The following is a 13,311-nucleotide window of genomic DNA, read 5'->3' as shown; positions in this document are numbered from 1 at the left end:
AATCAATAAAGTGTGAGGGGGTGTTTGGGTGGCTCACTCAGTTAAGAGACCAACTCTGATTTTGGCTCAGGTCATCATCTCAGGGTGGTAGGATGGAGCCCCAAGTCAGGCTTTTACACTTAGTGCAGTCTGCTTATCCCTCTTCTGCTCCTCCCCTCTCTCCAACCCCCCCAACTCTCTCTCTCAAGTAAATAAATTAAATAAATAAATAAATCTTTAAAGGTGCTCAGAAATTCAAAACATTTCTAAAATGTGTGTATGGGTAGCAAATAATTCTCTACACTGTGAAGATAAAAGAAAAACCACTAAATATCCAAATTAAGAAAAATGGTTAAATAAATTATGTTCCATAAAACTGTACTAATGAGTCTTTAATGATCTGGTAAATTGTTTATGAGCATGTTTATCAATAAAAGCAGACTCTGGGGTCTGCTTTGGCTCAGGTCATGATCCCAGGGTCGTGGGATGAGTTCCAAGTTGGGCTCCTTGCTCAGTGGCGAGCCTGCTTCTCCCTCTGCCTGCCACTCCCTCTGCCTGTGCTCTCTTTCTTTCTCTCTGGCAAACAAATAAATAAAACCTTAAAAAAAAAAAAAAAGCAGACTCTGATAGTCAATCTGTTTGGGGTATTGCTGCCCAGCCTATGCTTTGGAAGTGTCCCCTCCTCCTTTTACAAGTAGCCACTATGGTCACTGAAACGCGGTTTCCTAACAGATGACGGAACAAAAGGGAGCACCTGACCCATGCTGGGCCAATCAGATATTCCAGTATTTGAATTGAGCTTCAGCCTGGTTCCAGAATATAAAAGTAGTTTGGCTAAAATCAGTATCACAATAATCCAAAATCAAGAGAAACTGAGGAGCAGAAACTGAGACCCTTGCAAAAGAAACCAGTCTCAGCACAAAGAATGGAACAGCCTGGCAAAGAGAAGCAGAGACAAAAGACCACACAGCTCCTGAGAAACAAAGGCAAAATGCCTGAGGCTTTCCAAATCCCATGAAGTTCATTCCAGCTTCCTGCAACTGGGTTCCAAGAGACTCCTTACAATCGATCTTTTTTCTTAAATTTATTTGAGAGCGTTTCTGTTCCTAACAATCAAATTAATTCTTGACAGATATGAATTATGTAAAAAAAAAAGCATTAATGAAAATATCAACTATTAATAGCACTTGTTTCTTGGTATAATTATGAGTGATGTCTTTTAATGTTTATAATTTTCTTTCTTGCCAAGTTTTCAACAATGAGCATATTATTACTCAATCAGGGAGAAAAAACTTGAATAAATGAGGCAATTCTGAATTCAGATAATTAAGGCTTTACTATATAATCAGGTAATTTTAGAGCTGGAAGTGACTTAGAGTTTATAAAAATCCAGAGGATTTGAAACTGCATTCCAGAGGACACGTGGATTCTGTGGTGACGCTCTAGGGTCACTTTGTGGGAGAAGGAAGAAGCTGAGCACACCTCCTATAGTCAACACCTTTTATAGTTTCTTTCCAACTTAATAGATACTGTTCATTGTCCCCTTTACCAAGGACAGGGCCTAACAGACATTTTATGCAAAATGGACCACTCCTCTAACCACACAGTCTTCAGCTGATTGTTTGCCCCAAACCAGGCCTGAGTACCTTCCTCTGGCATCTCTCTTCATTGAAGTGGCTGAAAAGGGCAACTTCTCCACCATAAAGACTACAGAAGCCAAGGAAATAAGTTGCAGAGAGCATGAAGCATGAATAAAATCCAAAAAACAAAAGCATAAGCAAGAGGCTTCCAAGTTATGGGCTCTAGCCATTTTATGAAGCCCCAATAGTTTTGTACGTTGAGTATCTTGAAAAAGTTTCCTTCTCTGCTTGAGCTATAGCTTAGTTTTCATTGTCTGCAACCAAATACACACACACACACACACACACACACACACACACACATACAGACCCCATCTCAACCAGGTTAGCCATTGAGGGCCCATATTAGATTTTTATTTAGACAGGGAAAAAAGTTTCCCTGTTTAAAAAAAAAAAAAAAGTACTGATTCTACTAACACAACTTCATTTTACTAGTGAGAAAATTAAGGCTCAAAAGTCTTGCCTTTACAAAGCAAGTTAAGGATTTTCTCCACTGAAAATGAAAAGGGAATTTCAGTACTTCCCTAACACAGACTTACGTAGGTCTTGAGTCACAGGTATTGTTCCCAACATTTCACCAACATTAATTTCTCTAATTCTCACAGCAGTGCTCTGATGCAGATACTGTTACAGAGGGAATGTGAGTCAAGTGTAGTAATATGCCCAAAGTCACAGACTCAAATCTAGGCAGTCCAGCTCTGGAGTCTTAGTTCTTGACTGATATGCTATACTGTCCCTTTGATAAGGATTTAAGCTTAACCAAGTGGTGCTGTTCATGCATTTGTTTAAAATTTACAAATGGTACTTTCTGTGATGGCACAACAGAGTCTTACATCTCTTTCAACCCTAAAATTCAAAGACGGTGACAGCACAGGTGTCTTCTAGGGTATTTTAGTCCAAATTTAGTTTTTACCTATTCTTTAATTAATTTCCCTTCTGAGTCTCCATGGTTGTGCATTATAGGAATTGCAGCTGGAGTTACTGTATGTCACTTACCCAACACAAGTCTATGTTCACCACCTTCTTTTCCCATTACAGCCACCCCACCTGTCCATTTTGGCCTGGATAGGGCCATAATACAAAAGTTAAATACATTTTTTTAACTATTTCATTATATTCATTACTAATTTGTGTTCCTTTTCCTTCTTTTAAAAGTGGCAAGGTATAATATTCTACATTTCCCATAAAAATGAAACAAAATTATGTTGCAATCCATTTAATGTGTTTATCTTTCTTTGGATCCTTTATTAGGGCATCTTCCCCACCCTCATTCAATGCCTTCCAAAATCAGCGATTCTTAATCTGGAAACAGTGGAACAGAAGATCCACTGATGACCACCAGATAGTCCATAGAAGTATATACTTAATTTTGAATTAGTAAGCATTTTTATAACGGAGTTTATATTTTTTTTAAAAGATCCAGAATGCAGGGCACCTGGGTGGCTCAGTGGATTGAGCCGCTGCCTTCGGCTCAGGTCGTGATCTCAGGGTCCTGGGATCGAGTCCCGCATCGGGCTCTCTGCTCAGCGGGGTGCCTGCTTCCCCCCCCCCCCTCTGCCTGCCTCTCCATCTACTTGTGATCTCTCTCTGTCAAATAAATAAATAAAATCTTTAAAAAAAAAAAAAAATCCAGAATGCAAAAAAAGTTAAGAACTACTGACCTAAAGGAAACTGTTCAGTAGCATATCCCATGGGAAATGAAATTCAAAATAAGTCCTTTAATGATTCACATTTTTGCAGCATCTCAATTATGCTAAATACTGTCTATCTGGTCAGAAGAACATGTTTATAAATAATGTCCCAAATGATTAGAGTCCACAAGGATCTCCTTCAGCTACTTTAAAATACAATCAACTACAACAACCCACTCCTAAGTTTACGGTTAAATTGTATTTTACTACATATATAACTTCAGGTTAACATGTCAATGTAAATGAAAGATAACTTACAAATCTCTAATTCAAAGTCTTTGGAAACTGTTGTTTGTCTCGACAAGATAAAGTATTCACTCATTCCATCAAGCACATATGGAACACCACTAATGTACCAATCATGGGATTTGGCCCTATCTTCTTCCGTGATTAATTCTTGGTTCTCCTCTAAATTGTAGTCTAAATCTACAAATACGGGTTAAAGCGTTTTGTTCATATTTGTATGCGCAGCAACCAGCATAAGGCCTACATCTTAGTGGAAACCTAATGTGTACTGAACTGCATAATGATAAAACAGAGAAGACATGTTGAATACAAAAGCAGTAGCTCTGCTTTAAGAAAAACCTCCCAAGACCATTTTCATAGCTAACTCATGCCACTAAAGTCTGAATGAGGTGGTTCATTAAAATCTATCATCATCACCAAAACAAACAGACAAAAAATTTCTAAACATACCTCCTTCTAATAAGGTTTTCCTTGGATACAATGACAAGCCATGTCTTACGCTACAAAAGGGACCCTAAACAATGTCAAGAATAAATAACATTCGAAGGCCTTTCAATAAGACACCATAAGATGGAAAACTTGAATGATTCACAAGCAAGATAAACTATGAACTATGTTAATCTTGATCACAGCTTTCAGGCCAACTCTTTTCAAAAGCAACGTCAAGGAATAAAAGAAACGATTTTTTAAAAATAACAGAAATGAGGAACAAAACGAGGAAATGGAGAAAATCATGCTGAGATAAGCATTTTGGCTCAGGCTGAGGGGAATGCTCTCAGAATTACTGGAAATGGCCAAAACGGTCAAGGAGTCTAAAAAGTTGGTTGTGTGAGGCTTGGTTATTATAGTTCACCATATGTCAGGGGCATTGTTCTCGTCTTCAAAAAAGTCCCCAACATCCTGCCTGCAGCCTTCTCCCGGTGCCGCTAACCATTTGTTGTTCCTGTGACACCGGGCTAAAAACAAAAATAAACAAAAACGAACCTCAGCAAGTATTTAGGAGGGGCCTAGAGAGAACTTTTCACCCCTAGCCGCAGCCCACGATCCTCCCACGGGAACTGCCAATGGACCGCAGCCCGGCCCGACAGGCGGAGGGGCGGCCGGCCACGCCCGGATGCGCTGCAGCCGGGGTCCGGGCCCGCGGCCACACGCTCTGCTGGGGCCTCCCCGGCAAGGAGACCCGGACGAGGCGCTGGGGGCAAGGAGCGGCCGGGCCTCACCTCCACGGCTTGGCCCAGCTCCAGGTCGAAGCCCACCACACACACGCAGTGCAGCCAGGCCGAGAAGCCGTCCCAGCGCAGCAGGCCCCGGCCGCGGCCCTCATCCTCTTCGTCGTCCTCCGGCGTGCCTCCCGCCGCCACCACCACAGCCGGCGCCCCGTGGTCCTCGGCTGCCGCCAAGGTCTCGTCCAACGGCCCGCGGGAGCCGGGCCCTGAGGCTGCCAGGCCCCGCAGAGCCATCCGCCGCCCCCTTGCTGTTCGCGCCGCCTCCACTGCGGACCGCGCAGCAGAGCGCTCCCGGATCCGCGCAGGCGCAGCCGCCGCTACCGCAGCGGCAGCCGCCGGGGACGGACTCGGCCCGGGCGGGGCCGGGGCCGGGGCGGGACTGGGGCCCACGTGACCCTGGGAGGCCGGCTCCGCGCTGGGGCACCTTACCACCGCGCAGACGTGGGGTCGTCTTGCTGGCGCTTGGCTGTGTTCACGAAGCCAGCCCTGACATCCTTGTCTTAAAGCTCTTCAAGAGTGGTTTATGAATCCTGATACCCTTCTTTGAAGTCCAACGATCAGGGGAGGAGTTATTCTTGGAATGATACGTTCACAATTATAAGGTATTATTAAATTATTAAACATAGTGGTAACGGTGGCTAAAACTAAATACTTACTCCTTTCAGTTGATGCGCCAGCAAGTACTTTACAAATATTTACTCTATTGACTATTCAAATCATGACCAGTAGGTAGACTTCATTCTTTTTACAGATAAGGAAATTGAGATGCTAAGAGGTTACATGACTAGCCCAACAAGTATTACAACTTTGATGACGGCTCTCAGTTCACTCTCTCCTTTGCTTATTCAGAGATCTGTGCCTTCACTTAGCTGTTCCTTCTCCACCAAGGCCCCACCCACCTTTCTTGATCTGGTTGCCTGTGACTCATTCAACACTCACACTTCTGCAGTGCTTTCTGAAACCAGGTTGGCCTCCACAGCAACCTGTAGATCACTGTAGACCAATCTCTCTTACCAAGGGCCTAGTCTCAGGCAGCTTTGTAGCTGTGGTTATTTAGATTTTATTATTATTATTATTATTATTATTATTCATTTATTTGACAGAGATCACAAGTAGGCAGAGAAAGACAAAGAGAGAAGAGAGAGGAGGAAGCAGGCCCCCCGCTGAGCAGAGAGCTGGTTATGGGGCTCTGGGGCTCGATCCCAGGACTCTGAGATCATGACCTGAGCTGAAGGCAGAGGCTTTTTTTTTTTTTTTTTTTTTAATTTATTTGACAGAGAGAGATCACAAGTAGGCAGAGAGGCAGGCAGAGAGAGAGAGTAAGGGAAGCAGGCTCCCCGCTGAGCAGAGAGCCGGATGTGGGACTCTATCCCAGGACCCTGAGATCATGACCCGAGGGGAAGGCAGTGGCTCAACCCACTGAGCCACCCAGGCACCCCTGAAGGCAGAGGCTTAATCCACTGGCCACCCAGGTGCCCCAAGATTTTATTATTATTTTTTAAGATTTTACTTATTTAAATTTCAGAGAAATAGGACAGAGGCACAAGTAGGAGAAGAGGCAGGCAGAGAGAGAAGCAGGCTCCCTGCCAAGCAAGGAGCTTGATGCAGAACTCCATCCCAGGACTCATGACCTGAGCTGAAGGCAGATGCTTGACGGACCAAGACACCCAGGCATCCCTAGATTTTATGTTTAAGTAATTTCTATATTCAACGTAGGGCTGGAATTATAACCCCAAGTTGCACACTCAACCAACTAAACCATCCAGGCGCCCCAAAATGCTTTGTATTCTCAGAGATCAGCACTGTGCTGAGCACCCAGGAGGCACTTGGTCTTTTGAATTATTACCGATTATTATCCAGCATAATACTCCTGATTAGGATTTTATTCACCACATACTATGCAGAGTATAAACGCCACAATGAAAGTAAATAGGAAACACACAAGAATAATGTCCCAAGAGAAAAATGAGTAAAAGACAATGGATAGTAACTGATGATAAACAATTTTTTTTTTAAATCAGTTTTGGGTGATTGGGTTATGGACATTGGGGAGGCTATGGGCTATGGTGAGTGCTGTGAAGTGTGTAAACCTGGCAATTCACAGAGCTGTACCCCTGTGGCTAATAATACATTATATGTTAATAATAAAATAAATAAATTAATTTTAAAAATCAGTTTTCATGCTTTTACACACATTATCTTACCTAATCCTCCTCACAACCTGAAAAGGCAGATCTCATTATTTTTCCCATATTTACAGGTAAAGATTCTGAGACTCCATGAGATGGTGATGATGCACAGCCAATTGGTGGCCTAATGGATTTAAACCCAGATCTCTCTGAGTCAGCCTAGCTCCTAAGTATTTTGCTGCACTGTCCTGTCAGATTTACCCCATTTGACAAACATTGTTCTGTATACATCCTTCAGATTTTTATTTCGAGTGTTAGCATCAATATTTCAAGAAAAGGGTCAAGTATCATCAGCCATCAATAGTGACGTTTGCTAGAGACTATTTTTAGTACATCAGATGAACTAGGAACAGGGTTAAAGTTAAAAGCCAAGTCTGTGGCCAAAGCAATCTGCCCTCCTACTCTAGAGAGCCACTGTAGTTGAGAGAGAAAAACAATGTTCTGCATTTAAGTTAGTCTTTAATCCCACTGTTTGGAAAGAACAGTAGCCTTTACTATTAAAACAGAATTAGGGCACCTGGGTGGCTCAGTTAGTTAAGCATCTGCCTTGAGCTCAGTTCATGATCCCAGGGTCCTGGGATCAACCCACATGGGGCTCCCTGCTCAGCGGGGAGTCTGCTTCTCCCTCTCCCTCTACCTTCCCCACAGCTTGTGTGCTCTCTCTCTCTCTCTCACACACACTCCCTCTCTCTTTCAAAAAATTAATAAATAAACTCTTAAAAAAAACAGAATTAGAAAGAGCACTGGACTAAAAGTCAGAAGTTCTGGATTCTAGTGCCAGTTCCATCCATAATCATGGTAGGCAAGCTGCTCTAAGACTCAGTTTCTGCATTGATGAAATAGGAATGCTCATTCCCAGCTTACTCATCTCACTGATTGTGGGGAAGAGCCAAACTATCTCAATGCACGCCTTTTACTTGGTGCTACCTCATTATTAATAATTAATAAGCTTTAAACGCTGTTCCACAGAGGTAGCTCTTTGACATGTGAATGCAGATTGCCATTCCCTGAAATGCTGTTGCATAATTTGAATTAAGAGTAATCTTGTGGGGCACGTGGGTGGATTAGATGGTTGAGTGTCTGCCTTCAGCTTGGGTCATGATCTCTAGTTCCTGGGACTGAGACCTGGGTCAGTCTCCCTGCTCAGTGGGATTCCGCTTCTTCCTCTCCCTCTGCCTCCCCCCTGCTTGTGTTCTCTCTGTCTCTCTCTCTCTCAAATGAATAAATAAAATCTTTTTTAAAAAAGTAATTTTGCAAAATGTAACACCATATTAAAATGAAAACAACACATTAAGAGGACTGTGAGTTTTTTTTTTAAGATTTTATTTATTTATTTGACACAGAGAGAGAGATCACAGGAGGCAGAGAGGCAGGCAGAGAGAGAGGGGGAAGCAGGCTCCCTGCTGAGCAGAGAGCCCGAAGCGGGGCTCAATCCCAGGACCCTGGGATCATGACCTGAGCCAAAGGCAGAGGCTTTAACCCACTGAGCCACCCAGGCGCCCCAGGACTGTGAGTTTGATGAGAAAGAGAGCACACTAGGGCTCTAAAGCATCTTAAAGATGGGGAAAAAATCATTTGGTTTGCTTTGGGAAAAAACTAACAAACATCACTAAAATCCACAAAATCCACAACCATTAGACTGTATTATGCTGAGCAAAATAAGTCAATCAGAGAAAGACAATTATCATATGACCTCCCTGATATGAGGAATTTGAGAGGCAGGGTGGGGGGTTGTGAGGGGTAGGGAAGGAAAAAATGAAACAAGATGGGACCGGGAGGAAGACAAACCATAAGAGAGTTTTAATCTCACAAAACAAACTGAGGATTGGGTTATGTTGGTTGGGTTATGGACATTGGGGAGGATATGTGATATGGTGAGTGCTGTGAAGTGTGTAAGACTGACGATTCACAGACCTGTACCCCTGGGGCAAATAATACATTATATGTGAATAAAAATAGTTAATTTTTTAAAAAGGTAAAAAAAAAAAATCCACAACCACTAGGGCAACAGAAATTTCCTATTGCTTTTTTGTTTCTTTTCATCCTTAAAACTCTCATATTTGACCTTCGCCTCAATTTTAACCCAGTTTCTATGGTTAATGCTTATATGGGGTCTAAGGGGTAAAGTGCTAATACTTCCTTCTTAAGGTTCTGCAATAGAACCTTTGATTCTGAAAGGATCTTGGATCAGGTCATCTCTCCAAACTTCCCATCCTATTCGTGAATCTTCTGGATGTTTGATTAGCCAGCTGCTAATGTTTGATTAGCCAACAGCCCTTATTAAGGTAAAGTCACTACCTTGCAAAGCTGCTATTTTCTAGATGTTCATAAGGGCTAGAAAATTCTTCCTTTCATGGAGACAAGATCAATCAGCCACTTTGTAATGTATACCCCTTGGTCTAAGTTGTGCTTGCTGAGATTACAAAGAAGGGTCCAACTCTTCTACATGATAGGCCTCCCACTTGAAATTGAAAATAGTTATCCCACGCCCACATACCTTCTAGTTTCCAGGGTAAACTACCCTAGTTCCTCCTACGATTCCTCAAAGGATATTGTTTGTAGGCCATTCATCATCCTGTTGCCCAACTGGGGCATACTCCAGCTTGTTGATATCACTCTTAAAATGCGGTGCCCAAGAGGAAACCCCATCCTGCAGGTGTGATCTGACGAGTGCAGAGTATACTCTGGAACTATTACCTTACTTGTCCCAGCCGCCAGCCTTCTATTAATGCTGGTTCAGATCACATTTGCTTCTTTTGGCAGGCAGGTCACATCGCTGGCTCAGGTTGCATTCACTGTCAACCAAAGCCCTGGGTCTTTTTTCTTATGAGTACTAAAGTCAGAGTAGGCTGCTTTAGCCAAGGGTATGACTGGATACATGGCTCTGCTGCTCTTCTAATATTACCAACAACACTAAGCACAGGATTAAAAACATTCCAAACTTCTCTATTCACCCCAACCAAACTCTTGGCATTTCAGCAATTTTTATAGCTTAAGAAAACAAAAAGAAGGGGGGCACCTGGGTGGCTCAGTTGGTTAAGCATGCGGCTCTTGATTTCGGCTCAAGTCATGATCTCAGGGTTGTGAGATTGAGCCTCACGTGGGGCTCTGCACTGGGCAGGGAGCCTGCTTAAGATTCTCTCCCTCTCTGTCCCTCTGCCCCTTCCTACCTCCCGAAGGAGAAGGAGAAGGAAAGGAGGAGGAGAAGGAGGGAGAGGAGGAGAAAGGGAATGAGAGAGGAAGGAAGGAAGACAGGGGTACGCTTCTTCAGATAATGATGTGAATTGCAATGCCAGATATCTGGACTTAATTTTACTGCAAGGGAGGGAGTCCAAGTGCCCTAGATATCCATCTATGTACGCAACCAGAGGACTTCCCTCTTGCTTTTGAGCTAAATGTTACTGCAGCTGTTAGAGCATAACTGTACTTGTGGTGGCAAGAAAATACACAGAGGCTCAAGTGCCAGTGTGTTATCAACAGAGAATGGGGTTTACTACCACACATCTCTAAGAGACAAAATGCTGTACAGCAAGTTTAGAAGAGAGAATCCAGGCAAAGAAGACAATAAAATACACTGTTGGATGCTTCCTAAGTAGTGTTTGTGAAGGCTTAAAAAAGAAACTGTGAAGAGCTTTGGGTTTTTGTCTTTACATTCCCAGGATTTCTTTGGTGCCTGGTACATGAGAGGCACTCAGTAAATATTTAATGAATGGATGAATATATTTTAAAAATCTCTAGTTGCAGATCTCCTGTTTTATAGAGTTTTCCTTTCATGGTCAATTGTATGAACACATGAGAAGAATATAAAATATAAAAATGTTTCTTAAATGTATTTCAGTCTTAGTTTATGAGAAATAAAGATAGTAACACCTTATATTTTTGAAGATTTGCTTTTCCAACTGCCTGACCCAGTTCGTGCCAGGAAACAGATTTAGTAAGCCCAGCTAGCAGTCAACTTGCAAGACCGAAAAGGTAACCCGTCAAGTTCATGCTCTTTAATCAGAGGTGTGAGACCTTCGCTCATAAATTATTTTGTCTAAATTCACACAAAATTCTAACAGGTATGCTTGCCTAGCTTCCCAGAGTAAGCAGCAGATAAGGACAGTGAGGAGGCTTGGGGCTGAGCATGAAGAAAGTAGAAAACAAAAGGCTGTAGGTTAATGGAATGAAAGGAAAAGGAAAAAGGAATCAGAAGACAGAAACGTTTGGAAGGATACACAGTGAGCTATTAATAGTGGTTGCCTTATGTGGAATAGGAATGGTGGGAAATACAAGTGCTGGTAAATAGAAATAGGGAACTTTGCTTTCTATCTTACACAACTCTATTGTTTTAGTTAGAGAGGGCATACATTGCTTTTGTAACTAAACATTAAGAGACAATAAGAGTGTAATAGAGCTGCTTATAGAAGTGAAAAATTGGAAACCACCTAACTGTCCAAAAATAGGGGATTGGCTGAAAAATATCATATATCCATTCAATAGACTATGATACGGTCATTTAAAATGTCATAGAAGAATATTATATAGCAGAAAAATGTTCAACATACATACTTTAAGTAGAAAAGTAGAGAAAAGTAGATCACAAAGTGAAATATAGTGAATGATTCTGTTTTAATGGACTATATGCAAAAAAAAAAAGACACGAGTTGATAATAAATATCCTGACATAGGAGAAATTTTCTGCTTGGAATTAAAATTTCTTTTTCTTCATCTGTGTAATATCTAGTATCTCTAAAACTGAAAACTTTTTTATAGGTATAATGAGAAATCAGCTAAAACAGAAGAGAAAGAAGTTACAGTGGTTTCACTACTATCTTTGTGGCAGAAACTGCTATGCCACTATGATGATTAATTGTATGTATCTACTTGATTGGACCACAGATGTCCAGATTGTCCAGATGGTTTGGTTAAATATTATTCTGGGTGTGTCTATGAGGGCGTTTCCAGATGAGATTAACATTTGAATTAGTAGACTTGAGTAAAGCAGAGTGCCCTCCCCAGCGTGGGTGGGCCTCATCCAATCCACTGGAGGCCTAAATAGAACAAAAAAGGCTGAGTAAGGAAGAATTTGCTCTCTGCCGGTCTTTGAACTAGGATGTTTGTCTTCTCCCGCCTTCTGACTCAGCCTGAAACTGGAACTTACAACAACTCTCCTGGCTCTCAGGTCTTTGGACTAGGACAGAAACTACACCATTGACTCTCCTGGGTCTCCAGCTTGCCATTGCACATCGTGGGACTTTTTAGCCTACACAAGCACATAGGTCAAATATATCTCCCCACCCACCCACCCAGGATATATCTCCATCCTATTGGTTCTGTTTCTCTGAAGACTAATATACACTTTGGTACTGATAGTGGAGTGCTAATAAAACAAATAGCTAAAAAATGTGGAATGGCTTTAGAACTGGGTAATGGGTTGAGGCTAGAGGAGTTTGCATGTGCATAGAAATATGGCTGTTAGGGGGGAATGATTCTTGTGAGGACTCACAAAGAAAAGAGGAGAGCTGGAGAAGAAGCTTCTCTCTTTTTAGATAATATGTAAATAATCATCAAGAGAATGTTAATAAAATATGGATGGTAAAGACCAATCTGGTGACATCTCAGAGGGAAATGAGGAACCTAGTATTGGACAACAGAGGAAAGGTGGTCCTTCTTATAAAATGACAAAAGAAAACTTGGCTGAACTATATATTAGTGTTTTGTGGAAGCTAAAACTTGCAAGCTACTGAGGAGATTTCTAAGCAAAGTATTTAAAAGGCAGTTTGGTTCCTCCTGACTGCTTGTAGTAAAATGCAAGAGAGTAATGAATCAAAGAAGGAATTGTTAAGCAAAAATTAACCAGAACTTAAAGATTTGGAAAATTCTCAGCCTATTCATACTGGAGAAAGAGAGAGAGAGAGAGAGAGAGAACACTAGCATGTGACCAAACAACAGTTAGATTAGTATGGATGTGAACCACAGACCTAATCAGTCACCTCAACACAAAGGGAAGGAAGCCTGTCAGACCTCTCAGCTCTGACAGGGCTGGACCATAGAGTTCTGCAGGTGCAAACATGTGCTATTCTTTAAGACAAAGAGAATAACCACTGAGGTGATTCAGATATCATCAGGACTACCTCCTCAGTTTCAGTGTGTGTGGGGGGGTGGGGGGTGATAATGGCTATTGTTTCAGTTCAGTACACCAGACAGCAGCCACCTGAAGTGTGGGGGAGTGCGACTCCCACCTGGCAAAACTGTAGGATCAGGATTTCCACTGCATTGGGTCTGAAAGCAGAGCATCCAACAAAAAGGATTATTCTCAAGCCTCAAGATCTAATGTTATTTGCCTTACTGGGGGTTT

At 42.1% G+C, this 13,311-nt stretch overlaps 1 protein-coding gene across 3 annotated transcripts in view; it reads right to left on the bottom strand.

The window, feature by feature from the left end:
* The window catches only part of DENND6A (DENN domain containing 6A), a 61,534-nt gene extending 56,422 nt beyond the window's left edge, over positions 1-5,112 (bottom strand). For 2 of the 3 annotated variants that reach the window (XM_047691381.1, XM_047691390.1), the window contains exon 1: positions 4,777-5,112. In XM_047691381.1, coding sequence (XP_047547337.1) covers positions 4,777-5,016 — 240 coding nt within the window. In that variant the 5' untranslated portion in view covers positions 5,017-5,112. The remainder of the gene's footprint in view (positions 1-4,776) is intronic. The other variant, XM_047691399.1, reaches the window with a different exon arrangement.
* Positions 5,113-13,311: the final 8,199 nt, after the last annotated feature.

The sequence above is a fragment of the Lutra lutra genome, chromosome 1 (assembly GCF_902655055.1).
Source record: "Lutra lutra chromosome 1, mLutLut1.2, whole genome shotgun sequence".
Taxonomy (NCBI): domain Eukaryota; kingdom Metazoa; phylum Chordata; class Mammalia; order Carnivora; family Mustelidae; genus Lutra; species Lutra lutra.
The sequence above is the reverse complement of the archived record's forward strand: the minus strand, read 5'-3'. Positions and strand labels throughout refer to the sequence as shown.